Raw genomic sequence first — 26,986 nt, forward strand, 5'->3', positions numbered from 1 at the left:
GATGATAATGAAATTGAAAAACGAATGCTTGTGTAGGTGTTCAGTTTTAGTATTTGATTTTTTAGATTCAGCATATATTTCATTACAATATTACTGTAGAAATGTAGCAAATTGCTGTCTTATTCAGTTTTGTATGATGTTATTGTTTTGAACATAAGTTTAACAGTTTTGAAAACAGTATGTAAGCATGTGCAAATTGGCCTGTACGTACAGAGTTTTGGCAGTTGTTGTGTCTGAGTGAGAAAAGAATTCATGAAATTTGAGAGATGTAGTCAATGAATGCATTTTGCGCCAAAGCAATGATAATTGATCCTCAGTTTAGCCCACATAGACTTCTGTTGTGCTCACTGTGTGAAGAGTTTCGCAAAAGTGACCTAAGTATTGAGAAATGTGTCCTAGTGTCTGTAAAAAACTGTATGTAGTGGAAAAAAAGCTTCCATAATAACCAAAGACCATGTATGTTGGATTTGTTGTTGATCAATGGCAGCAATTTTATGTTTTCATTTCAGTAAAAGCTTTATACCACAATGATTACACGACCATTGTTCCATATTTACACAATATGTGGTCTGCACAGGTCACTAGCTACCAAGTGGACACCATCCCACCCTCATGAGTGCTCCATCAACACCACACACCCCCAGAAAGAGATTTTAACCAAGAGGGACACTGTAGTTCATCATAGGGGACTCATCTGACCAGTAGCTGCCCTGAGCAATTCTGTTACTTTCTTCTTCTTCTCTTTTTCTTCTGCACATTCTATAAAATAATGACTCTCTTCTGTTCAACACACATTCAACACTCAACCAAACATGTAGAACGCTTACATGCATTATACTTTTACTGCAGTAAAACGAATTTTCTGCAGGTAGAACTGAAACATGACAGTAATGCAGTTTTCATAATGCCATCATCTGTTAGTATTTTGACAGTCATTGCTTTGATTGACTATATGTTCATGTTGGATAGAAAACTAGTGCTAGTGTTTGACAGAACGACTCTATTTTGAATGTGTTTTGATAGAGTTAGTATGTGTAGAAAAAGGTTTTCAGCGTTTTGAAATGTAGAGTTTGTGTTTATTTAACAAAATATGATTCTGCAGAAAATTAACTATTTGGCTAATTGTGTGATGTTTGTGTGTTGCTGTGTTAAGAGTTAAGAGTAAAAAGTACTTTAAGTATTGATAAACGCTTGTTAGCAATTGAAAAAAACTGTAATATGCCATATATGGTAGGGGTTGATCTTTGAGCACTGTGATTGGACGGCCTGGACATCGGTGATGATTCTGCTTTAAATACGACCCTTCTTCATTAATAAACCTGAGAATCTTATAGTACTACACTGTCTTTATATCTGCTTGATCATTCTCCATCAGCGCCCATTTCCAACTGATGACTTTGAGTCTACCTGAAAATGACTCTAACAGGGTGTCAAAAGCTCACACACCCTTAATGATATTCTGCTCTCTAGATTTGATCCGTGTGAATCCTTCAAAGTAAATCTTCACCTATTTTATCTCGTCTTTCCAAGATTTGAGGGAGAAAACAGAACCAAACAGAACAGCTTCAATATGCAGAATTTATTTAAGGATTAAACCGTTACACATTCAGGTTATAATGAATGAGACACAATAATGCTGAGTAAAGGTCTGTCAAGCTGAATTATGCTGCCATTCCTGTGTCACTCCTGCACATCTTCATCGCATTTGCCTTTTTTCACCTTAAAGATTTCAGTTCCTGATTTCCTAAAAAAAGAGAGAGATTAAAGTGAAGTTTGAAAGTGACTCTAAACTGATTTTAAACCTGCAGTACTTTGATTTAAACTCACTCGATGGCAAAACACAATTCGCATTCATTGCCGTATGTTATTCCATCAGATCCACACACAGGTCTATAGATCTTTGGGCACCCTCCAGATGGGTTAGGCTCGCAGTAAGGCTGGTCACATAAAAAAAAAAAAACATCAACATTGAGTTATTTGAACATGGAGGGAAGAAATTCTACTGCCGTTACACATTCAGGTTATAATGAATGAGACACAATAATGCTGACTAAAGGTCTGTCAAGCTGAATTATGCTGCCATTCCTGTCACACCTGTCGATCATCATCGCATTCGCCTTCCTTCATAATAAGGATTTCAGTTCCTGATTCCCTAAAAAAAGAGAGAGATTAAAGTGAAGTTTGAAAGTGACTCTAAACTGTTTTTAAACCTGCAGTACTTTGATTTAAACTCACTTGATGGCAGCACACAGCGTGCATTCATTGCCGTATGTTTTTCCATCAGATCCACACTTGGGTTTATAGTTCTTTGGGCATGCGCCAGTCGGGTAACGCTCGCAGTTAGGCTGGTCACATAAAAAAAAACAAAAAAACAACATTGAGTTATTTGAACATGGAGGGAAGTAATTCTACGGTCTTTATTTACTCACCTTTCTCGCTGCATCAGATACGGCCACTGTTTGTGTCAAGAAGGAAAAACAAGGATTAAAGTTTATCATGATATGGCAAGAGGAAATAACTTGTTTTGCCCATACAATGAAAGTCAATGTTGTTTTGTTGGACAAAAACAATATTTCAGTCATTTTTTAGTGAACCATCCCTCAAATCAAACTTAAAAATGTCTGAATGTGACTTAAATCTTACAAATTTTAATTTGTCCTACTTCAGCGAAAGTGAATTAAGACTTTATCGAAACAATGAAACTCTTCATTATGAAGCAAAACTATTAGTATCAGTGTATATCGCAGGTTCTCACGTGACAAATGATCCTAATATCAGTTTTAGTGAATGAAATCATGATATTACTCACCTAGGACACAGAGAAGGAGGATGACTCCACAAGCAAACATTGTTCCAGACTTGAGAGTGAACTCACTAAAACTGACAATATGATCAGTGATAAAATGATCCGCCTATTTATATCAGTACTGTTTCCTCCTCTGAACTCAAGTAGTGCTCGCTGCAGAGCAAAACGGCCTCCTGCTTACATGAATATTCATGAGTTTCCCAGATATGCACGAAACAGAACAACCTTCAATGAGCTCAGCTCGTTGTTTTCTTCCTTATTTGTACCTTGAGATGTTTTAAAACTCTTTTATTAGTTGTTATCATCAAGTACATCACTGCCTGTAACAACTGAAATAAAGTTGTTACAGGAAAATTCTCAGTTGCCCGTGCAATCAAGCATGTCTGGGAAACTCAAGAATATTCACGTAAGCTTCGCCTTCCGACACCGAAAATCGCGTAACACCGGTTCTTTTTTAGTGAACCGGTCGAACCAGTTCACCAAATTGGACTGAATCATTGGAAACATTCTGCATCTCCAGTAATGGGTGCAAACTCATCAGGGATGAAAAAGGTGACAAAAAACACAAGACACGACAAGAAAAAAAGTTTTAAAGGGATAGTTCACCCAAAAATTAAAATTATTCCATGATTTGCTCACCTTCAAGCCATAGGTGTATGTGTGTGCCGGGATATATAAAGTTTTAAATATGGATATTTTTCATACAAAAACACATCCCTTCACTTCAAAAGGTCTTTATTAACCCTCGGGAGTCTTATGGATACTTTCTTTATTTTTATGGATGGATGCAATAAGCACACTGTAAAATGAAGTGTTCCCCACCCTTTAAACAGCCGCATATAAACCACATGTGAGATTCATAAAGATCAGTAATAACGCCAGAGCCTCAAGTCATTTTCACCACCTTTATTATATTCAGACTAATTCAAGTATTGGAGAGATGATTGGAGGTGCAATGATTGGTGGGTAAGCTTTCCTTTCCACTTCCTGTGAAGTGATGCATCCATGTTCCTGTATTCCCTGTTCTGTCCACTTCGCAGGGCACTTGCGGTCGAATGGAACGCACTTGAGGTTTTTAGTGGTGCATTCTGTGTGTTAATATTTCTTCAACTTTTGACTATTCTTGTGTAAGACTCTCTTGTGTAACGTATGTTCGTTATGCTATCTGCACATCATAGACACACCTAGACAAAACAAGAACTAGGCCTTGGACACACTTATACACTCACACAAACATTTGAACATCTTTATTTATCTATATTTCTTAATATGCCATATATGGTAGGGGTTGATCTTTGAGCACTGTGATTGGACGGCCTGGACATCGGTGATGATTCTGCTTTAAATACGACCCTTCTTCATTAATAAACCTGAGAATCTTATAGTACTACACTGTCTTTATATCTGCTTGATCATTCTCCATCAGCGCCTGTTTCCAACTGATGACTATGAGTCTACCTGAAAATGAATCTAACAGGGTGTCAAAAGCTCACACACCCTTTATGATATTCTGCTCTCTAGATATGATCCGTGTGAATCCTTCAAAGTAAATCTTCACCTATTTTATCTCATCCTTCCAAGATTCAAGCTTCAATATGCAGCATTTATTCAAGGATTAAACCGTTACACATTCAGGTTATAATGAATGAGACACAATAATGCTGACTAAAGGTCTGTCAAGCTGAATTATGCTGCCATTCCTGTGTCACTACTGTGTCACATCTTCATCGCATTCGCCTTCCTTCACGATAAACATTTAAATTCCTGATTCCCTAAAAAAAGAGAGAGATTAAAGTAAAGTTTGAAAGTGACTCTAACCTGATTTTAAACCTGCAGTACTTTGATTTAAACTCACTCGATGGTAAAAAACAGCAGGCATTCATTGTTGTATGTTATTCCATCAGATCCACACACGGGTGAATAGTCCGCTGGGCATGCGTTAGATGGGTAAGGCATGCATACTAATGAGAACATTATAGACTGTTATCTAGAAGTAGGGATTTGGGCAGGTCAGTAACAATGTCTATTGCGATATGGGACCATGGACGTTGGGGAATGGGAAGTGGTTGGAGCAGACCTGCAGGGTCTTGATGTGAGGTCTTTGTGGTTTCACAGGCGATACAGTTGGTGATGAAGTTAGTGACATCTGCAAGCATGGTCTCCCACCAGAATTGATTTTGTAGGAGTTGTAGTGTGGCTGTGATACCCGGGTGGCTGGAACTGGGGAAGTCATGAACCTGATGTAGTAATTTGTCCCAGAGCTGAATGGGAATGAATGTCCGGTTAGGAGGGCATGTTGCTGGCGGTGCTGTTTGTTCGTTGAGTTGCAAAATATCAGTCATGACATCCCATTGTACTCGGGTGAGTAGTAAGGTTTCGGGCAGAATGTTCTCAGTACTCTCAGTGCGTCCCGTCTCGATGGTGCATCTGCCTTGACATTCTTTGACCCGGGTCTGTAAGTGACAGTGAAATGGAAATGCGTGAAGAACATTGCCCATCTTGCCTGTCGTGGATTCAATCGTTTGGCTGATCGCAGGTACTCCAAGTTTTGTGGTCCGTGAGAATAATGAACGGATGTCTCGCCCCCTCTAACCAATAGCGCCGCCTTCATTGTGAGTAATTCCCGGTTGCCCACATCGTAGTTACGCTCTGCCGCTGACAGTTTATATAACTTTACATTTTAGCCGGATCACCTTGTTTTTGAGAGAGAACTGCGCCAATGCCTGTACTGGAGGCGTCCACCTCCACGATGAAGGGAAGCTCAGGGTCCGGGTGACGGAGGATGGGCGCTGACGTGAATCGTTCCTTCAATTCTTGAAATGCTCTTACTGCTTCAGGTGACCAAGTGAGACGAGAGGATTGACGCTTTGTCATGGCAGTTAACGGAGCGGCGACCCCACTGAAGTTTCTAATGAATCGTCTGTAGAAGTTGGCAAACCCCAGAAACCGCTGTAATTCTTTCAGGGTGTGTGGTTGTGGCCATTCCAACACTACTTTTACCTTGCCATCATCCATTGCCACTCCCTCTCGACTGATGACGTAGCCCAGGAATGATGTTGAAGTGCGGTGGAATTCGCACTTTTCTGCCTTGGCGTAGAGCTTGTGTTGAATTAAGCAGCTCGAACATGTTGGACGTGCTCGTCGAAGGTGTTGGAATAGATCAAGATGTCGTCTATGTATACAATGACCCAACGGTTGAGCATGTCTCGAAAGGCATCGTTGATGAAGGATTGAAAGACTGAAGGACTGTTGGACAGCCCGAAGGGCATGACAAGGGTCTCATAGTGGCCAGTGGCAGTGGAAAATGCTGTCTTCCATTCGTCCCCCTCTCTGATACGAATCAGATTGTACAAATAGCGGAGGTCTAACTTGGTGAAGTATGCGGCTTGTCTTAGTTGTTCAAGGGCTACAGGAACCACAGGCAAGGGATACCGGAACTTGACAGTGATATCATTCAGTCCACGGTAGTCGATACAGGGCCTTAAGCCGCCGTCTTTTTTCTTGACAAAGAAGAAACCTGATGCTGCTGGTGATGTGGATGGGCGGATAAATCCTTTGGCTAGTTCCTCCTCAATGTATGCTTTCATTGCTGCTGACTCGGGTTGTGACAGGGGAAAGTTTCTGCCCTTGGGAGGCGTGGTGCCAGGCAGTAGATCGATGGCACAGTCACAGGGACGATGAGGAGGTAGCTCTGTGGATTTATTTTTACTGAAGGCCACGGCCAGGTCAGCATATTCACCAGGTATATTGAGTTTTTCGGTGTCAGTATCATGGAGTGAAACAGTTTGAACAGGCAGGGGAGTGATTTGCTAAAGGCAGTTCTTATGGCAGTTCGCGTCCCATTGCACAATCTGGCCCTCTTTCCAGGAAACGTGTGGATTATGAGTTCTGAGCCACAGCAAACCAAGGATTACAGGGTTGTTGGGTGAATGAATGACATAAAAGCGGATTTGTTCATGGTGAAGAATTCCTACTTGTAAGGTGAGTTCAGCAGTGATATGTGCCACTCGGCCTCCTCCGATGGGCTTCCCATCTAATGCCTCCACTGTCAATAGGGAATTACAGTCCGTTAGTGAGATGTTATGATCTTTGATGAATGTATCTGACATGAAATTCCCTGCTGCTTCAGAATCCAGTAGAGCATGTGTGGATATTCTTTGGTTATTTACTGTAATCTGGATGGGAATTTTGAAGCAGTTGGAGGAGTAATTAGACTGATGTGGGGAACTCACTGCTTTGGAATTAGAAGACTGAGGTCGTATGGGGCAGTTGATTTTGACATGACCAGGCTGTCCGCAGTAAAGGCACAAGTGTAGTTGTCATCTTCTCTCTCTCTCTTCGGGATGTAGTGGGGTATAACTGAGCTGCATGGGTTTGAGAGCAGGACTCACTGAGGTGGGCAGTCGGGCAGGACACCGGGATCATAGGAGATTGCCAATGTGAATGGCTAGTTCGATGAAAGCATTGAGTGAGCTTCCCTCATCTCGGCATGCAAGCTCGGCTTGTAGCTCCAGTGTTAGGCCCCTTTAGAATAGCAGCTTTAATGTGTCTTCAACCCAGTTCGTTTGTGCGGGCAGAGTGCAGAAGTTCAGCACGTAATCTGCTGCAGTTACGTTACCTTGGCTGAGAGAAAGTAACTGATTGCCAGCGCTCTTGCCTCCCTCGAGGTGTTCGAAGACTTCCTTGAAGTTTCGTAGGAAGTCCAGAAAAGTGGGAAACACAGAGCTGTCATCTCTCCACACCGCTGTGGCCCAATCCAGTGCTTTTCCAGTGAGTAATGAGCACACAAACGATATCCGGCTGGACTCGGTGGGATACAGAGACGGTTGCTGGTTAATAAACAGGGAGCATTGGAGAAGAAACCCCTTACATTTGGCGGGAGTGCCATCAAACTTTTCAGGGAGTGCTAGGCGTGGGTTGACTGCAGGAGAGGCCATGAAGACTGGATTGGAGGGAGCAGCGGGCGGCGGCATGGCGGCTTCGGCGGGGCTAAACCGGAGGCCTCGCAGCATTTTCAGCAGCTCTTCGGTAAGTGAAGTCAAGTGGTTCAATTGATGTTGATGCACCGCTAGCTGGTTGGCCTGGGCAGACAATTAGGAGGAGATCTGCATGAGAGCTGCTGGATCGCTGTTTGGCAAAGTCTTCTGTAATGATGGGTCAACAGAGTGGGGATCCATTTGCAGCCTTTTATTAAAAGAGCGTACAATGCAGACAGGGCAAAGGCAGAGGCATAAACAGGAACAGGCAATAGTCGTGGCAGGCAGCAGACAAACAGAATCAGGTCACAGGCAAGGATCAGGGCAGGCGGCAATACAATCAGAGTCCAGTAAACAGGCAGGGATCAGGGCAGGCGGAAAAGGTACACAGAGAATAAACAATCCAAACGGTAACAGGTAACAGTCCACAGGAAAACGCTCAGAAATGAGTGTGATGTAGTGCAGGTGTGTGTGCAATCAGTCCCAGGAATGAGGGTCTATGGGTAATGTAGTCCGAATGGTAACTGATCAGTATTCCGGTGATGGCTCCCTCCGGCGGTCCGGAGGAGGAGCTGGAGGAGCCACATTCGTGACAGACTGGGTGAACAGATGCAACACCAACATATCTGGATTGAGCAGATGGATTCCTCCATTTCCAGGCCTCACAGTTAACTATAAGATGATCTGGCTCACGACAATAGAAACAAACATGCATTTTCCCACTGTATTTGTGGACAGGCTTATGTTTTTTCTTTGGGTGGGTTTCATTAGAGAAAACATGGGTATTTTCTTCTTTCGAAGCTCCATCTAAATAGATGTTGTTCTGCTGATTCTCTAAGGGGAAAACAGTCTTTTGTGTCAGATAGAACTCATCACTGCAGCTTCCGAAAGAGAAGAGACTTTTTGTTCATTTAGATGAAACACAACTTTGTCTAGCAGACAACTTCAAAGTCGTCCAACAAAAACAACTCACATAGTTGTGCAAAATTGGAGAACCAAAATTGCAACACACCACTTCTGATACAAAGCTTGCTTCTCATGGGCAAACTCCACAAAGGTTTGATTAGCTGATTTCACGTGGGCTCTAAATTGCTGTCTGTAAGTCTCAGGTACTTCAGGTCTTCACAATTTCATAATCCAATCTCTGCTCAATTGGTAAAGTGGAACACACTTCCAGGGCATTACCTACCAACCTGCACCACAGTAGCAATGCCCACATCTCTTTGGGCCATCTGAGGGTAGCTGCCACCTGCTCAAAAGCGGTGAAATATGTATCCACCTCAGCTTCCCTGAAAAGAGGCACCAACTTATCATGCTAACAAGCATCAAATACAGATGGAGGACTGGTACCATGCATTGGTGTGGAAACTCCAGAGAGGGTAGAAGTAACATCTAGTATGGACTGAACAGGGGTAGAGGAGCTAGGTTTTTCATGACCATGCAATTTTGCAGTCTCTAGCTCTATCTCCCGCAAACGCAACAGCTGGTTCTCATGCTCTTGCCTTTTTATCTGCAATTCAAGTTCTTTTAACCTGATTGCCAACAAGGGATCACAATGAGCAGGACTCAAGTCAGAGGAAGACTTTACATTGGTCACCACTGATGCAACAGCCACCTCTTCAACAGCACTGTCCACTGGCTTGGCTGGCAAGATCTGCATGTTCACCAATCTATTGTACAGCTCAGCCTTTAATAGTTGTTTAGAAGCATTGGGAGACACAACAACATGAAAGAAATCTGCAATGTTTAACAGGTCATCTTTCCTGTGTCACAGACACGTCAGGTTCCACCTCACTCCCTTACCCATGCACTCAATCACCAGCGTACTAATCACCGCCACCTGAAGACCATCAACACCATCATCACCGCCAACATTTAAACCCCACACTCACACACACTCACTGTCCGGTCTCGTTTGCACTACAGGTCTATGTATGCTTACCTCAAGGACTCCAAACGCTATACTTACCTGCCTCCATCATCTCCATCGTCTCCTTCGTCTCCAGTACTCCTCGTGTTCCTACCTGCCTGTGTGTGTGAGTGTCTCTGCCACCTGTCTCCAACGCCTACCTCCATCTTCACTTGCAATACAACAAAAGGACAGTATTACCTTCTCATTCACATCCAAGAACTGCATTCTCATCATTCACTTACCTGTCGCTCTGCTGATCAAGTCAATAAACATCCATTACTGCTATCTGCCTCCGGTGTCTCTATCATAACATCCTGCACTTATTATATATTTCCAAAGTTGGATTTTCAGTAAATGAAGATAGATCAAATTCCATTACTAACCTACATCCACACCAAATGAACACAAACTGCAATTGAAATCAAAGATCCTTTGTACACTTTTATTTACAAAACCACAACTGAAAGCACAACTTCAGGGGTGAGCAAAGGCCAAAACAACAAACAAACACCACACAAACTCCTAACAGAAAAACCTAAATTCCCTAACAAAAAAAAAGAAAAGAAGATACAATAAATTACCCTAACTCCCTATCTAATGGAAAACAGGAGAAAACAGTATTTACAAAAGAAATGGCACTCACCCCCTACAGCTGCCTTTGCTCACCCCTGAAGTTGTGCTTTCACTTGTGATTTTGTAAATAATCACAGTGTACAAAGGATCTTTGATTTCAATTGCAGTTTATGTTGCGGCCTCACCCTAGACGTGGTCGTAACAGGACACATCCGGAAAGACCCCGGCGTCGCTTGCGTCCTTGCATCAGGAGCCGCTCGCAGGGTGGGGGCTCTGTCACAAACAAGTCTCCTGCACCAGATCTCCCGGATCGCCAGAGGGAGCCCTTGCCTGAGTATTGACTTTATTTGAACTCCATTTCCCATGAACCCTCATACCTGGGACTGATTACCTTGTATCTGCTGCCAATCACACACACTCAGTCTCCTGTAAAGGATGCTCTCACTCACACTTCATTGCGAAGTCTTGATTAGCCCTGGTTGTCATTTCTGAGCTTTATTTCTGTACTATTTACCTGTTGTTGACTTGGACTGTTTATGTGGACTCTGATTTCTGCTGACAATATGACTGCGCAGCGCTGATGCATCTCGAATAAGCCTGATATCATTCACTTTCAAAAACTAGACGTAGACGTATCACAATAATGACCTTGTTGAAGTTGACAAGTTTGCACCCCTGATTGTAAGTCCAAAAGTGCATATGAAGGCCCTGTCCCAAATGGCACACATTATAGCACCTTAAAATTATAAAGTGAATACTTTTCTGTCTGCCTTTGTTATTTTAACAATATCTAGTGATGGGCGATTTCAAAACACTGCTTCATGAAGCTTTACGAATCTTTTGTTTCGAATCAGTGATTCAGAGCGTGTGTAACTGCCAAAGTCACGTGAACTATTGAAGTTTTGAAACAATTATGACGTAACGAAGCCTTGTTTACTGAAATCATGTGACTTTCACACTCTGAACCACTGATTCGAAACAAAAGATTCGTAAAGCTTCATTAAGCAGTGTTTTGAAATCGCCCATCACTAGATATTGTTGAATAAAGTCACTATTTTGTTATTTTCTCACAAAAAGTATTCTCATTGCTTCATAACATTAATGTTGAACCACTGTAGTCACATGACCTGTTTTAAATATGTCTTTAGTAGCTTTCTGGACACTGAAAGTGTAAATTATGTTGCTGTCAATGCAGGCCTCACTGAGCTATCGAATTTCATCAAAAATATCTTAATTTGTATTCTGAAGATGAATGAAGGTCTTACAGATGTGAAACGACATGAGGGAGAGTAATTAATGACAATTTTCATTTTTGGGTGAACTAAACCTTTAACTATAAATGGACGTACTATAGCGTTAGGTTTAGGATTAGTGTCAGTTGCGTGCAATTATGCAAAATTTATAGTAATTACTACAGTAACTACATGTAACGTGTAGTAAGCACACTGTAAAATGAAGTGTTCCCCACCCTTTAAACAGCCGCATATAAACCACATGTGAGATTCATAAAGATCAGTAATAACGCCAGAGCCTCAAGTCATTTTCACCACCTTTATTATATTCAGACTAATTCAAGTACTGGAGAGATGTGCAATGATTGGTGGGTAAGCTTTCCTTTCCACTTCCTGTGAAGTGATGCATCCATGTTCCTGTATTCCCTGTTCTGTCCACTTCGCAGGGCACTTGCGGTCGAATGAAACACACTTGAGGTTTTTAGTGGTGCTTTCTGTGTGTTAATATTTCTTCAACTTTTGACTATTCTTGTGTAAGACTCTCTTGTGTAACGTATGTTCGTTATGCTATCTGCACATCATAGACACACCTAGACAAAACAAGAACTAGGCCTTGGACACACTTATACACTCACACAAACATTTGAACATCTTTATTCATCTATATTTCTTACAGTTTTTTTCAATTGCTAACATACTTTTGTCCAATCTTTAGTCACAATTTCAAAACTCTAAACACATTTAGCAGAACATCCGTCTGTTGTGGCCATACTATTAACACAATTCATGTCGTTTTCACACAAAATGCAGTTAATTAACCCGTTTCTAAAATGCTTACATTTTCTTTTCATATAAGCTTACCTCATACCAAAATCATGGATCTTTCTCATCTTATTTGCAAACGCTTAAACACAGCAAGTCAGAAATGAAGACCTAATGTTCCAATCATTAAATATAGGATAAAACCTATACTTCTGCAACAAGAGAATTGAAAATATATATAAAACACATACTGAAACAATTGATAAGCATTTTTAATTAGATCACTTAAATATTTGGCAGATTCCAGTCTCAGTAAAATAAGACTCTATGAATCGGATTTGTTCAGTGTGTATGAAGAACAACACAGAGGAGCAGAGAGAAAATAATATCTGGGTGAGGGAGAGGAATAGATGAAGGAGAAGAGGAGAAGTTGGATCAGGACAAGTGATAAGAAGAGGAAGAGGACAGGAGAGGAGGAAGAACGTGTGCTGGATTGTGCATCTCTATGGTTTTCCCCCTTACACATGATGAACCTATGAAAGCTTATTTCTGCCGTAAATAGAAAAAAAAAAGGTAATTGTGACTTTTTATCTCACAATTCTGACTTTTTTTTTCTATCAATTCCTAGTTCATATCTCACAATTCTGAGAATAAAAAAGTCAGAATTGAGAGATATAAACTCACAATTCCAAAATAATAACCTTTTATGCTTTTTTATTACAGTTTTTTTACAATCATTAGGACACATTTCTCAATACTTAGGCCACTTTTTCAAAACTCTTCACACAGTTCTCCTAACCAACTTTCATCTTGGCACAGCAGTTCGTTTCACATTCAAAATGCACTAAATCTACCAAAACACTTAATTCATGTCTCAAATCAACTCATTCTTCCAGAACACTAGCAAAGGTTTTCACCCAGCAAACACACTTTGTCAGTCATAAAATACTGACATAAAAGCACTAACAGGTATCATTATACAATGTTTTCTTTTGTAAAATTTCTTAACAAAACAAGAATAATACTATCTATTGTTTATAATTCACTGCAGTTTGTTACATGAACCTTGTTTACTGTTACGTGTAGTGCAGGACGGAAGAGGCAGTACTCGGTAATCCACAGCACAAGGGTATTTATTACAGTTTTTCTCAATTGCTAAAACACTAAACCCTATTGTCTGAACCAAATGCTCAGTTGCCTGAACCCACTGATTGAATCAATCACTCTTTTGGCAAAACCATAAGCACTTTTCACCTGTTTAGACACAACTTGCCAACACATTTTCATTGTGATGCGCCCGTGCTGCATAATGGTGAGCACAGGTGACAAAAGTCAAACACAATTAAAGCACAGATGTCACCACTTGAGCACAACAACTCAAAATTGATCACACTTGTGGCTAATGATATGAGGGAACATATAAAGTAAGCCAGTTCAGAGAGCACTGGTTTGTGAGGCCCTACAATGGATAGAAATCTGAGAGGAAGAGTTTGTGTGAGAGGAGGTTGAGGTGGTCAGCGAAGACCAAGAACAGTAATATCTGATGAAATCAGAGCTACTGTGATTGACCATGTTCTTGTCCATGGTATGAGCATGAGGCAGGCTGGACAAAGGGTACAACCAAACATCAGTAGATTCACTGTGTCCACCATAATCCGAAGATTTAGAGAATAGAACAGGTAATTACCTTTTTTTGACATTATAGTACAGTATGTAAATGTTGACAGCAATAACTGTATGACATACTATATACTGTACCACAGTATACTGTAAGTAAATATGTTTCAGTACATCACTGTACCAATATACTGTAGTATTGTAATGGAGGGTTGGTCTAACTGTTTGTAGGCCTAGTATTCCATGTATATTTTTTGTAACTCCATGTTCTCTTTTTGTAGAATTGAAAGACTGCCACATGGGGGTGGGAGGACAGGTATGTTCTCCCCACACCAAGAGACCCTAATTGTTGATATGGTCCATGAGAACACTGCCATTAAACTGAGTGAAATTCAGCAGAAGATATGGAATTGAGTTTAAAAAGTCAGAATTGTGAGATAAAAAGACATAATTACCTTTTTTATTTTCTATTCATGGCAGAAATAAGCTTTCATAGGTTCCATGTGTAAGTGAAAAACAGAGATGCACAGTCCAGCATTCTTCCTCCTCTCCCATACCTCTTCTTCTCCCTTGTCCTGATCCAACTTCTCCTTTCCTCCTTCATCTATTCTTCTCCCTTACCCAGATATTATTTTCTCTCTGCTCCTCTGTGTTGTTCTTCATCCACACTAAAGAAATCCGATTCAAAGAGTCCTATTTTACTGTGTGTCCATGAAAATAACTTCAACGCCTGACTATTCCTCCAACTGAGATTGGAATCTGCTATTTCTCAATATTTCAGTGATCTGCTAATTAAAAATGCTTATCAGTTGTTTCAGTATTTGTCTTGTATATTTTTTCAATACTTTTGAGCTGCTGTTGTTGCCAAAGTATAGGTTTTATCCTATATTTAAAGATTGGAACATTGGGTCTTCATTTCTGACTTGCTGTGTTTAAGCATTTGCAAATAAGATGAGAAAGATCCATAATTTTGGTATGGGGTAAGCTTATATGAAAAGAAAATTTAAGCATTTAAGAAATGTGTTAATTGACTGCATTTTGTGTGAAAACGACATGAATTGTGTTAATGGTATGGCCACAACAGACGGATGTTCTGCTAAATGTGTTTAGAGTTTTGAAAATGTGACTACAGAATGGACAAATGTATGTTAGCAATTGAAAAAAACTGTAAGTTTACACTGGCAGAATCATTTTACAATCGTACACACAAATCTATATTAAACAACACACCAGCAGCACAAGTAATGCGAAAAAATATGTCGAGTGGTTAAACTTATCGGAATTCAAATGTCTCTTCAACTTGGTCTGTGACCAATCAGATTTTGTTGCTCACTGCCTTCAGCCAATCAGAGCTGCTGACGTCACGGTCGTCGTCTGAATCCCCTCGCTCAGTCACTCAGGTGAAGCATAATGTCGCAATGTATAATTTATTTAATAAAACACTGAAAGCGCAATACATCGCTCAATCTTGGGGATTCTGACCAGTTCAATCAAGTGACATCGCAGACTGACCGTGATGGCGACGACAACTGGCTAATCTAATGGCCTACGCGATCCTGAAAGAACCGGAGAAAAGTGCTGCTATTGGGAGGTGAGTTGTAGTCTACCAGTTAACAAACTTTATTTTCTTTAACAAACGGAGAGCGATATTTCGGCTTGATATCTCCTTTTTGAGTTTTTGTGTGGTGGTTTATGGTACATGTTTGTATGCAGCACCAAAACATTCATATGATTGGTCAAATCGGCCCGTATTACGATATTAATTCATAAAGTGTTGTATGCTTGACTATGTACCGAAAACAATATCGACATGCCATTCTGATACAGTTCCCTGCTGCTAATCCTCATTTACTGTTCAAAAATAGTATTGGTTCAATGTAGGATTTAGACAGACTATTGTAAACGTGAATAAAGAGTTGAACATGCTGTCATCCCTAGTGAAAAAAAAGTATACTTTATTGTATTTTAAATATATTCCCTTTTTCTATAGTACACTGCAAATATACTAACAAAAAATTTACTATCATTAAATATATAAAAAGTATATTAGTATCATATTTTCACAATGCAACTTTTAACACACTTTAAAATAATTGTACTTTAGTATATTTTCTAAAAATATATTTTAGAAAAATATACTTGAAGTGTAAGTTCAGTTTATTTTTTAAAAGTGTATTTATTTGCACTTTATAAAAATATATTTGAGGTATATTTTAACAGTGTGCTGAAAATGATCATTGTAACAATGCACTGAAAGTATATTTAAAAAATACATTATTTAATATCCTGAAGTTGTAGTGTATCTAATGTTAAATTTGAGTATATTTTTTAAGTTTACTTCTTCATCCTTGGAATTCATTATATTACTTGTGCTATTTATTTCAGTATGAATGCATTACAAGCCCATTTAGTATATGCAGTGTAGTCTATACAATTTCCAAATATGTGTAAATGTTTATTAAGTTTACACTGGCAGAATCATTTTACAATCGTACACACAAATCTATATTAAACAACACACCAGCAGCACAAGTAATGCGAAAAAATATGTGGAGTGGTTAAACTTATCGGAATTCAAATGTCTCTTCAACTTGGTCTGTGACCAATCAGATTTTGTTGCTCACTGCCTTCAGCCAATCAGAGCTGCTGACGTCACGGTCGTCGTCTGAATCCCCTCGCTCAGTCACTCAGGTGAAGTATAATGTCGCAATGTATAATTTATTTAATAAAACACTGAAAGCGCAATACATCGCTCAATCTCGGGGATTCTGACCAGTTCAATCAAGTGACATCGCAGCCTGACCGTGATGGCGACGACAACCGGCTAATCTAATGGCCTACGCGATCCTGAAAGAACCGGAGAAAAGTGCCGATATTTCGGCTTGATATCTCCTTATTGAGTTTGTGTGTGGTGTTTTATGGCACATGTTTGTATGCAGCACCAAAACATTCATATGGTCAAATCGGCCCGTATTCTGTACGATATTAATTCATAAAGTGTTTTATGCTTGACTATGTACCGAAAACAATATCGACATGCCATTCTGATACAGTTCCCTGCTGCTAATCCTCATTTACTGTTCAAAAATAGTATTGGTTCAATGTAGGATTCAGACAGACTATTGTAAACGTGAATAAAGAGTTGAACATGCTGTATTATATCTTTGGTATATTCTGTCAACAGATGCTGTTCTTCATGAGTCTCTGCTGTCATCATTGTGCCATCAGACACATGAGAAGCTCATCAGAAAATGGAATATAATGTGTAATTTGTATTTGTGTATAGAGGGTCACCATGGTCCAATATTTTTTTTTCTTTAATGAAAAACATGGTAAGTTTTGCTGAATCTATATTAAGTTTAAATAAAAACCATTGGATTTGTCAATGAAATATGTCTCTTCATTATGTTCTTATATTTTATTTAATTTAGTGGCCTTGAAAACAAATGCATTCAACTTTGGGAAAATGTGTTAAACTATATTTAAATAATAGCACAACTGTATTGTGTGAGATTATGTAATTCAAAGTACAGTAGTCAACATTTGAAGTGGATCAAAAAAGTTAGGACAACTTTGATTAAAGGTTTTGATCCGCTTCAAATGTTGACTATATTATACAAAGTATAAGTAATAACAAAGTGTATAGTTATTGACTGCAAAGTGTGTAATGTTTAATATTTGGAATAAGCCAAAGGTACTGAGCATACAGTATATACTATTACCTGTAAAATAATATATTCAGTGTATATTGCTTGTGTTTTCTGAAGAAACTGGTAATTATTTTGTAATGTACTTAAATCACAAATAAAGTGTACATATAACACAAAGTGTACTCATAAAAGAAATAAAGTATACTTATAACACAAATAAAAGTATACTTATAACAGAAATAAAGTATACTTTTAATACAACGTATATTATAACAAAAAATATACTTTTAACACAAATAAAGTACACTTTAATATCACTAATCAAGCATGTAATTAGTCCCTACACAGACATATACTTAAAGTGTACTAAGTATACTTGAAGTTGTTCCAATTTAGCACACATAAGTATACTAAATATACTTAAAGTTGTATTTTAATACTACTTAATTTCAACTTAAATATACTTAGTACAAAATTAGTTGTTTCAAAATAGCACACTTTAAATGAACTAATCATTAACACACTTGAAATATACTAATAATTAGTCTTGCTGCAAGTATACTTAGTATACTTTTTTTTTCACTATGGCCATCACTAGATATTGTTGAATAATGTCGTTGTTTCGTTATTTTCTGTGCACAAAAATGTGTCACTTCAAAATATTAAAGTTTAACTTCTGTAGTCACATGACCTGTTTTAAGTATGTCTTTAGTAGCTTTCTGGACACTGAAAGTGTTAATTATGTTGCTGTCAATGCAGGCCTCACTGAGCCATTGGATTTCATCAAAATATCTTAATTTGTGTTCTGAAGATAAACTAAGGTCTTACAGATGTGGAACGACATGAGGGTGAGTAATTAATGACAGAAATATAATTTTTGGGTAAACTGACCCTATACATGTACTTCGTAGAGATGTGCAATGATTGGTGGGCAAGCTTTCCTTTCCACTTCCTGTGAAGTGATGCATCCATGTTCCTGTATTCCCTGTTCTGTCCACTTCGCAGGGCACTTACGGTCGAATGGAAAGCACTTGAGGTTTTTAGTGGTGCTTTCTGTGTGTTAATATTTCTTCAACTTTTGTCAATTCTTGTGTAAGACTCTCTTGTGTAACGTATGTTCGTTATGCTATCTGCACATCATAGACACACCTAGACAAAACAAGAACTAGGCCTTGGACACACTTATACACTCACACAAACATTTGAACATCTTTATTCATCTATATTTCTTAATATGCCATATATGGTAGGGGTTGATCTTTGAGCACTGTGATTGGACGGCCTGGACATCGGTGATGATTCTGCTTTAAATATGACCCTTCTTCATTAATAAACCTGAGAATCTTATAGTACTACACTGTCTTTATATCTGCTTGATCATTCTCTGTCAGCGCCCGTTTCCAACTGATGACTTTGAGTCTACCTGAAAATGACTCTAACAGGGTGTCAAAAGCTCACACACCCTTAATGATATTCTGCTCTCTAGATATGATCCGTGCGAATCCTTCAAAGTAAATCTTCACCTATTTTATCTCGTCTTTCCAAGATTCAAGGGAGAAAATAGAACAGCTTCAATATGCAGCATTTATTTAAGGATTAAACCGTTACACATTCAGGTTATAATGAATGAGACACAATAATGCTGAGTAAAGGTCTGTCAAGCTGAATTATGCTGCCATTCCTGTGTCACTCCTGCACATCTTCATCGCATCTGCCTTGCTTCACCTTAAAGATTTCAGTTCCTGATTTCCTAAAAAAAAAGAGAGAGATTAAAGTGAAGTTTGAAAGTGAATCTAAACTGATTTTAAACCTGCAGTACTTTGATTTAAACTCACTCGATGACAAAACACAGCACGCATTCATTGCCGTATGTTTTTCCATCAGATCCACACACGGGTGAATAGATGTCTGGGCATGCTCCAGATGGATTAGGCTTGCAGTAAGGCTGGTCACATAAAAAACAACAACATTGAGTTATTTGAACATGGAGGGAAGTAATTCTACTGCCGTTACACATTCAGGTTATAATGAATGAGACACAATAATGCTGACTAAAGGTCTGTCAAGCTGAATTATGCTGCCATTCCTGTGTCACACCTGTTGATCATCATCGCATTCGCCTTCCTTCATAATAAGGATTTCAGTTCCTGATTCCCTAAAAAAGAGAGAGATTAAAGTGAAGTTTGAAAGTGACTCTAAACTGATTTTAAACCTGCAGTACTTTGATTTAAACTCACTTGATGGCAGCACACAGGTCGCATTCATTGCCGTATGTTTTTCCATCAGATCCACACTTGGGATTATACTCCTTTGTGCATCCTTTAGTCGGGTAACGCTTGCAGTTAGGCTGGTCACATAAAAAACAATATTGAGTTATTTGAACATGGAGGGAAGTAATTCTACAGTCTTTATTTACTCACCTTTCTCGCTGCATCAGATACGGCCACTGTTTGTCAAGAAGGAAAAACAAGGATTAAAGTTTATCATGATATGGCAAGAGGAAATAACTTGTTTTGCCCATACAATGAAAGTCAATGTTGTTTTGTTGGACAAAAACAATATTTCAGTCATTTTTTAGTGAACCATCCCTCAAATCAAACTTAAACATGTCTGAATGTGATTTAAATCTTACACATTTTTCATTTGTCCTACTTTAGCAAAACTGAATTAAGACTTTAATGAACCAATGAAACTCTTCATTATGAAGCAAAACTATCAGTATCAGTGTATATCGCAGGTTCTCATGTGACAAATGATCCTAATATCAGTTTTAGTGAATGAAATCATGATATTACTCACCTAGGACACAGAGAAGGACGATGACTCCACGTGCAAACATTGTTCCAGACTTGAGAGTGAACTCACTAAAACTGACAATATGATCAGTGATAAAATGATCCGCCTATTTATATCAGTACTGTTTCCTCCTCTGAACTCAAGTAGTGCTCGCTGCAGAGCAAAACGACCTCCTGCTTACATGAATATTCATGAGTTTCCCAGATATGCACGAAACAGAACAACCTTCAATGAGCTCAGCTCGTTGTTTTCTTCCTTATTTGTACCTTGTGATGTTTTAAAACTCTTTTATTAGTTGTTATCATCAAATACATCACTGCCTGTAACAACTGAAATAAACCTGAAGGGGTGGATTCTGGAATCCACTGCCGCTTCAATATATATCTTTTAAGTTATTAATCAACATTTATATTTCTGTTAAATTATTTGAATGACTTAACAATATATGTTAAAGCATCTATTTTCCTCTGTACCTCCCACTAGGAGAAAAGAACATGTTATCAGTATGTTTTGGGGAAAGTTTCCTGCTCAGAGCAGAGCTCAGATCAACTTCAGCCTTGAAGAAGCTGTGAATCGTGTATGTGCGCTAATAATCTGTGCAGGTCTGGACAATTGGTAGTTCGAGCTGGAGACAGAGAGACGCCATCTCACGACCTTAAAGAGACATCCAGTCCCTAAATCTAGGGGTCCTTCGTCAGATTCTTGACGCCTGGAGATACGCTTCTGACTATCTGAAAACTTCTAATCTTGTCTATCTTCTCTTAACCAATCAGAATCCTTTTTACCTTAGTAATGACGTAGTTAGTAGTCTCTGTTAGAGTATAATTGGTGTGAAAATGTGAATGTATGCAGAGCGGCCTACGAACTCCTTGTGAGACATGAAGCTGGCTTCTGCTGATGAAACTACAAACTATTCTTCATTAAATTTTTCTTCAATTTATTATTTTTTTTTAAACTTTGACTCCGGGTCTTTATTCAACATATCTGGTAACAAGGGTCCCTAACAGTTTATGGTGGAGGAATTGCGAGCAATCATTCTTTGGTGACATCCCTGACTAACCAACAAACAAGGTAGGAAGATTTATTTATTTATTGGTTAGGGCTGTCTGGTTGAAAGAGTTGAGAGGATTGGGAAGTGAGACGGTGGGTTTATGCACTCAGACGTGAGTGTAGGACACCAGGTCCTTGAATACAGGCTGGTGTATTACCGAAAGCCATAAGAGGCAGACGGTTGGTGATAACTACACTCCATTAAGGAGTTGGAAAGCACTGAAAGCCATAATAGGCAGACAGTGTGGTGGATACCCCACCCCATTAAGGGGTAGGGAAGACACTAGTAAGCTGGGATACTGTACTCTATTAAAGGGTTGATAAAGACACTGGAAGCCATAAGAGGCAGACAGTGTGGGGATACTACACTCCATTAAGGGGTTGTAAAGAAGTTACTACTAGTGTGTCTCACGAACCAAAGCTCTCTGACTCCAATTCCAGACAGGGGCACCCCGAGCTTAGAGATTCAGGTAGTCAGGAATAGAAGCTTTTAGTTAAATACGATAAAATAAAGATAGGGATAGGGTTGGTTGGTCACGGATGCATCAGGAACGATCCCGACAACAATAAAATTGTGACACTAATTAGATTGGACCAGTATATGTAACTGTGATTTTGGAGTATACTTTGCAGTTTCATCAAGCAGAAGCCAAAGCTGTGTTGTTTAAAGATCGCCGCCTCCATCTGTTCAGGTGAGTATTAACTTTTACTAAGATATGGCTGACAAATGGAGTAACTTGATCAGTCCTGATACAGATGACACAGAAGGGAGTAAACGCTGTAAGCAGCTTTGCTCTGAGGCTCTCACTTCAAAGAAATATGCAGAGCTAATCAAGAAAATGGTTAGTCAGGGCTTTGATTCTGATTGGAATGTTGTTCAACAACTTGACTGGCTACAGACCAAGAAAGAGCCTGAAAGATTTACATTTCTTGCTGTTTGTGCTTATTCTTGGATTTGTAAAATGGGTGGTGTACCTTTAACTCTTGAAAAGAAAATCCCAGACGTAACTGAGGGATGGTACAGTCTGACTGCCCAACGTGATAAAATATGTGAAATCACAGGAATTGATGTAGGGTTTGATCTGAGTAGTTGGAGTAAAGCACTTGAAGTAGTTTGTGAAAAAGCAGATAGAGCCATGAGCTGTAAATTATTGCAGAGTGTGTCTGCTCTCTCCGCTTCCGAGCTCTCTTCTCAGACTGTTCAGGCAGCTGCCACTTCAGGCACCACCCCGCAGACTGAGAACCAGACTGATAGCCCTTACACTGAGATGTGCAGTTTATTGAATGTTGCTGCTGCAAATACCCTTCACACTTATGCAGAAACCCCAGAGCTTCCTACCATGCAAGCAAAACCTAACACAGGTCCCGAAGTCAGAAATCTCCGTCTGACCCCCATGGAACTGAATGTGGTCACTTCCAGGGGGACTGTCTCAGCTGCTCCAGTCAGACGTTCTGACAATGTTGAGAGAAACATAGAGGTGGGAGCCGCTTTTGAGCTCGGAGAGTGGACTAGACTCTCAGCCTCTGAGAAAAACAGTTTGCTTGCAGGATTGGAACCTTTTAAATTGTTTAACCCAAACAAAGTCTTGTGGGATAAAATAGAAGCAGTTGCTAGGCAACAAAATTTGGGCATAGCTGATGTACAGGTTCTGGTACAAAGTCTTGTTCCCTCAAGTAAATTATGTAGAGTTCAGGGAATTGAGTTTGGCCCTAGGGCCCCAGTAACTTGGGGACAATATTGGATGGCTTACAGTGACTATAAAAGACAAGTAAAATAAATTTTGGGTCGGGGATCCTTTCCCTGGACAAGTGTAACGCAAGTCAAACAAAAACCTGGTGAAAGCCCTTTAGAATATGTTGAGCGTTTCCGAGCAGCTTATGAAAATTACTGTGCTGCCAATGATAATGATGAAGATTATGATTCAGCTATTGTGATTGAATCTGCCACAGGAGGATTGTCCAAAGTATACAGAGAACTGCTTATCAGTGGCTCTGTTCACATTCCAAACTGGGAATGCCTGCTTCAATGGTGTGCTGTATGCTGGAGCCGTTTACAAGCTAATAAGGATCAAAATATAGGCGAAGTATCTGCTACTGTGGTTGAAGCTAAAACAAATCTACAAAATAACATAGAACGTTACCAGTGTGGTAGGAAAGGGCATTTGGCTCGTTCATGCCGTAAACATCTGTTAAAATGCCACAAGTGTGGGAAACTTGGCCATAGCCACAAATTTTGTAAACAAAAGAAAGAAAGAAACAAAAAAGAGACTTCCACTCTGTCTGAGAGCTTGTGAAACTGAGAAAGAACATGAGATAACAATAAGGTCAAAAGGAATTTCTTTTGAAGGGAAAACTATAATAATAAGTTTTGGACAAAAACAGGTTAATATAAAATTATTGAAAATAAATCTAAAACGTGATTTACAAAAATATATAAGAAGTAAGTATGATTTGGTAAAGTTTGGAAGATAAGTGGCTATGATGAAGGGAAATATAACAGGAAAAAATTAATTTTATGAAAGTGAAAATGAAAATTCTAAAAGAATGTTTCACTTTGGGGAAAAAAGGTTGAACAGTCTCAAGTATGTTTTTATGTGATCAGCGCATCACTATCACAATGTAAAATGACTAAAATGATTTTGGACCTTTAATGTCTAAATGTTTGGTTTTTGATGATCAAAAGTGAAATGGCAGGAAAAATGAGGTCGCCAGTTGTATCAGAAACTCAACCTGACTGGAAATTTGTAACCTCTAATTTCCATGATGTGTGAGTAAAAGACAAATATAAACAGTTGTTTATTTGGAAATCAATGTCATTTCTGGCAAAGTCTTAAGCTGGGCCAGAGTCAAAAGACAGTAGATAAAGTTTGATGTTAAAAGTTATAAAAGGCAGAGTACCAGTCCTGAAATCCTCAGTCTCTCTCACTCAAAGTCAGCTAAAAGCTGCTATCTGAGCTTGTGTCATAAGAGATAACAAGCTATTTATAGTGAAGCACAGTGTCTAAGTTGAAAATCATGGACACAGAGATGTTAAAAGAAATGATTGCCATAAAGAGGTTAAGTTGTTAAATTAGTTAAATTTGTTGTTAAATTTGTCAAAGGAAAACTCAATGAGTATAAAGAGGTCTCTAAAATGGTAATACAGACCTTGAATGATAGAAGTGACTATTTTGATGAATTTATTCTATGACCAGTAATTTTTTTGTCTAATCTTTGTCACCACCATGTGCAGGGCTGATGGCTCCAGTTACAGATGTGGCAGAACATTACACTGAATGGACAGTGGGAATTAAATTAACAGAGTATATTCTCAGCACTGATATTGTTGCTGCTGAGAGAATGCACAGTCTAATGATTTTAGTGATTAAATACTGCTGTTATTAACCTGTCTCCATGTTTTAACACTATCAGGTAGTCCAATGGCTCTGGTGGCTCTTGAAAGCAACTTCCCTAAGCTCCAGAAAACACCTGATTCTGGTGAAGAAAACTGTCAAAGATCTGGAATGGGAAAGAGCGGGTACCAGTGTGCGCGAGGTGATTTCTCAAAGACGGGTAAGATCCTCTTTGGCCAGACGAGGACAACCTAAGGCAGGGGGTTGCCGCCGCCACTGGGCATCTACCCTGGAGGGAGGTGTTTATGTGAGATGGGTATGAGAGTTGAGCGGATGTCTGTGAGGCCAGCAGCATCAAAAGGAGGGAGCTGTCAGAGGTACAGCAGTCTGCCCCAAAAATGTTCCTCTATACCACTCACCAGAAACCGCATTCCTAAGATGGCTTGTTTCTCATTGTGACAAGTCCACAACTATGCCAGGGGACAAGACCCTGAGGAGAAGAAGATTATTGATAAAGAGCTGATGGGAATGAGCTTTCAAGAGCCGACTGAGATCATGAGGTGATTGTCCGTAATTTCTGGGGAGACCAGAGTAAAATTAACGTGATGTTGGTTGCCCTATTGGCAAGAACTGTATAGACGTTTTAGATTCAACAGTACTATGAATCACTAAATCAATGAGGCTGTGTTGATTTTGAACTAATGTGTGCATAGTTTTTACTCCTGCAGGTCATTAGACATGGCAGAGGATAATTCCAAGGCAATGGTGGTGGTTAAAGATAAAGACTGATTTTGAAGAGTCAAGAGACAGATAAGTGCATTCAGCATTTAAACTAAAGATAACCTCAAAAATGGCTACTAGCATAACATTTTAGATGGTGGAAATGGCTTTTATTTGGAAGTTAAAAAAATGTACATTTTAACCTTTGTGAATGACCAAGGTTTCCATATAATAATTTAATATTAAATTCTGTCTAAGTTACAGACTTTTGATTCTGTTGAAAAGATTATTAGTGCAGTAAGAGAGAGAGACTGCTTGAGTGGAGGAAAAGGATGGAGCTCTGTCTGTTATCAGCCTGCTAAAGCTTAAACAAAGCAATGAGATTAGAACCAAAACAACCCAGCTGACTTTTCTGAAAACAAATTATAGTGAAGAGACATAACTTGAGACTGCATAAGAGTAAAACCTACAGGAAAATGGGAAATTTAAATGTGTTTTTAGAATTAAAACAAAAAGCCAACCTTGACAATGAGCGGTTCATATTCATGTGTCTAGTGTGTGTGAGGCTGACTGAACTTTATGTTTTGTATGTGTTAGTTTGGGGAAATAATCTGTCCTCAGTGTATATGTCATTAACCCCTGGAATGAGTGTTTTATCATTACAGATGGGTTAAGTGAAATGACAAATTTTGACAAGCCGATATTTCGGATTGAATCTTATGAACAGACGATACAGAACATGGGACGAGCTTTAAGCGGATTGGATATCCAGCTCTGTCTGCTAATGGTAATTATGACTTTTGTCGTGTATGATGTTGATTTTAATTATTCTCTGGATTAGTATTTTTAAGAACATTTATATAAATTGGAATTATGGAATTAAAGATTGCCGTTCATGGGTTAAAAACCCTGGTCTAAATTCAACTGAGGGTCTAAATTTAAACACTGTCTTCTTTGTTTGATCAGAATGATAAACGTAAATGTTATAAGATTTGACGGCAGAGACAAAGTGACACATTGGCTAAGTCACTAGTAAATTATCCAGAGAACCCCCTCAAATTTATGGAATGCCGGTGGGCAAACAACGGAGGAGTGAATATAATTGATAAAAGTTTTATTTTTCATCCATTAAATGGATGCATGTCATTAGATGTCTAGAGAAATATAATTTATGTAATAAGGGTTGAAGGTGAAAGAAGCTATTAGGCTGTTTGTGTAACCTAGGGGTTGAGATTTGAGAAAAATAATACTTTGGTTTCTGAAACACAGTAGAGATAAGTGGGACTGAGACAGTAACGATAATATATTTTTAGATCTGCAGAATATTAATTTGATGGGATAGAGTGACAAAATTATAAGCAGTTGAAATTATTGTGATGAAGAAAAAAAAAAAAAAAGAGAGAAACTGTTTCAAAAACAGCTTTAAAGAAATTGATAATGTCTTATAGGACAAATTTGTATAATTTATAAGTGATATGGAAGATTATGTATATATATATATATATATATATATATATATATATATATATATATATATAAAAAATCTGTCCATTTGTGTTT

At 38.9% G+C, this 26,986-nt stretch overlaps 3 protein-coding genes across 9 annotated transcripts in view; all 3 read right to left on the bottom strand.

Moving 5' to 3' along the window:
* The window catches only part of LOC125258832 (ovoinhibitor-like), a 301,375-nt gene that overhangs the window by 133,949 nt on the left and 140,440 nt on the right, over nt 1–26,986 (bottom strand). The gene's annotated exons all lie outside the window — the stretch shown is intronic.
* LOC125258839 (serine protease inhibitor Kazal-type 2-like) lies at nt 1,565–3,194 on the bottom strand. Its single transcript, XM_048176004.1, has 6 exons — nt 2,810–3,194; nt 2,430–2,455; nt 2,236–2,345; nt 2,095–2,152; nt 1,828–1,937; nt 1,565–1,744 (listed from the first exon to the last, which is right to left on the bottom strand). The coding sequence occupies exons 1-6, from the start codon at nt 2,847–2,849 to the stop codon at nt 1,681–1,683; spliced, it is 408 nt and encodes a 135-aa protein (XP_048031961.1). The 5' UTR covers nt 2,850–3,194; the 3' UTR covers nt 1,565–1,680.
* LOC125258837 (serine protease inhibitor Kazal-type 2-like) lies at nt 19,099–20,518 on the bottom strand. The gene is made up of 6 exons (XM_048176002.1): nt 20,328–20,518; nt 19,949–19,974; nt 19,766–19,875; nt 19,626–19,683; nt 19,364–19,473; nt 19,099–19,278 (listed from the first exon to the last, which is right to left on the bottom strand). The coding sequence occupies exons 1-6, from the start codon at nt 20,365–20,367 to the stop codon at nt 19,215–19,217; spliced, it is 408 nt and encodes a 135-aa protein (XP_048031959.1). The 5' UTR covers nt 20,368–20,518; the 3' UTR covers nt 19,099–19,214.

Source organism: Megalobrama amblycephala, linkage group LG23 (genome assembly GCF_018812025.1).
Source record: "Megalobrama amblycephala isolate DHTTF-2021 linkage group LG23, ASM1881202v1, whole genome shotgun sequence".
Lineage (NCBI taxonomy): Eukaryota > Metazoa > Chordata > Actinopteri > Cypriniformes > Xenocyprididae > Megalobrama > Megalobrama amblycephala.

What these genes read in the sequence shown, in the direction of transcription:
- LOC125258837 (XM_048176002.1), bottom strand. Translation starts at nt 20,367, where the DNA reads ATGTTTGCACGTGGAGTCATCGTCCTTCTCTGTGTCCTAG. An exon ending in CGTCCTTCTCTGTGTCCTAG is followed by an intron (nt 19,975 to 20,327) that starts GTGAGTAATATC and finishes CTTGACAAACAG; the next exon opens with TGGCCGTATCTGATGCAGCG. An exon ending in TATCTGATGCAGCGAGAAAG is followed by an intron (nt 19,876 to 19,948) that starts GTGAGTAAATAA and finishes TTATGTGACCAG; the next exon opens with CCTAACTGCAAGCGTTACCC.
- LOC125258839 (XM_048176004.1), bottom strand. Translation starts at nt 2,849, where the DNA reads ATGTTTGCTTGTGGAGTCATCCTCCTTCTCTGTGTCCTAG. An exon ending in CCTCCTTCTCTGTGTCCTAG is followed by an intron (nt 2,456 to 2,809) that starts GTGAGTAATATC and finishes TGACACAAACAG; the next exon opens with TGGCCGTATCTGATGCAGCG. An exon ending in ACGCTGTGTGCTGCCATCAA is followed by an intron (nt 2,153 to 2,235) that starts GTGAGTTTAAAT and finishes CTCTTTTTTTAG; the next exon opens with GGAATCAGGAACTGAAATCC.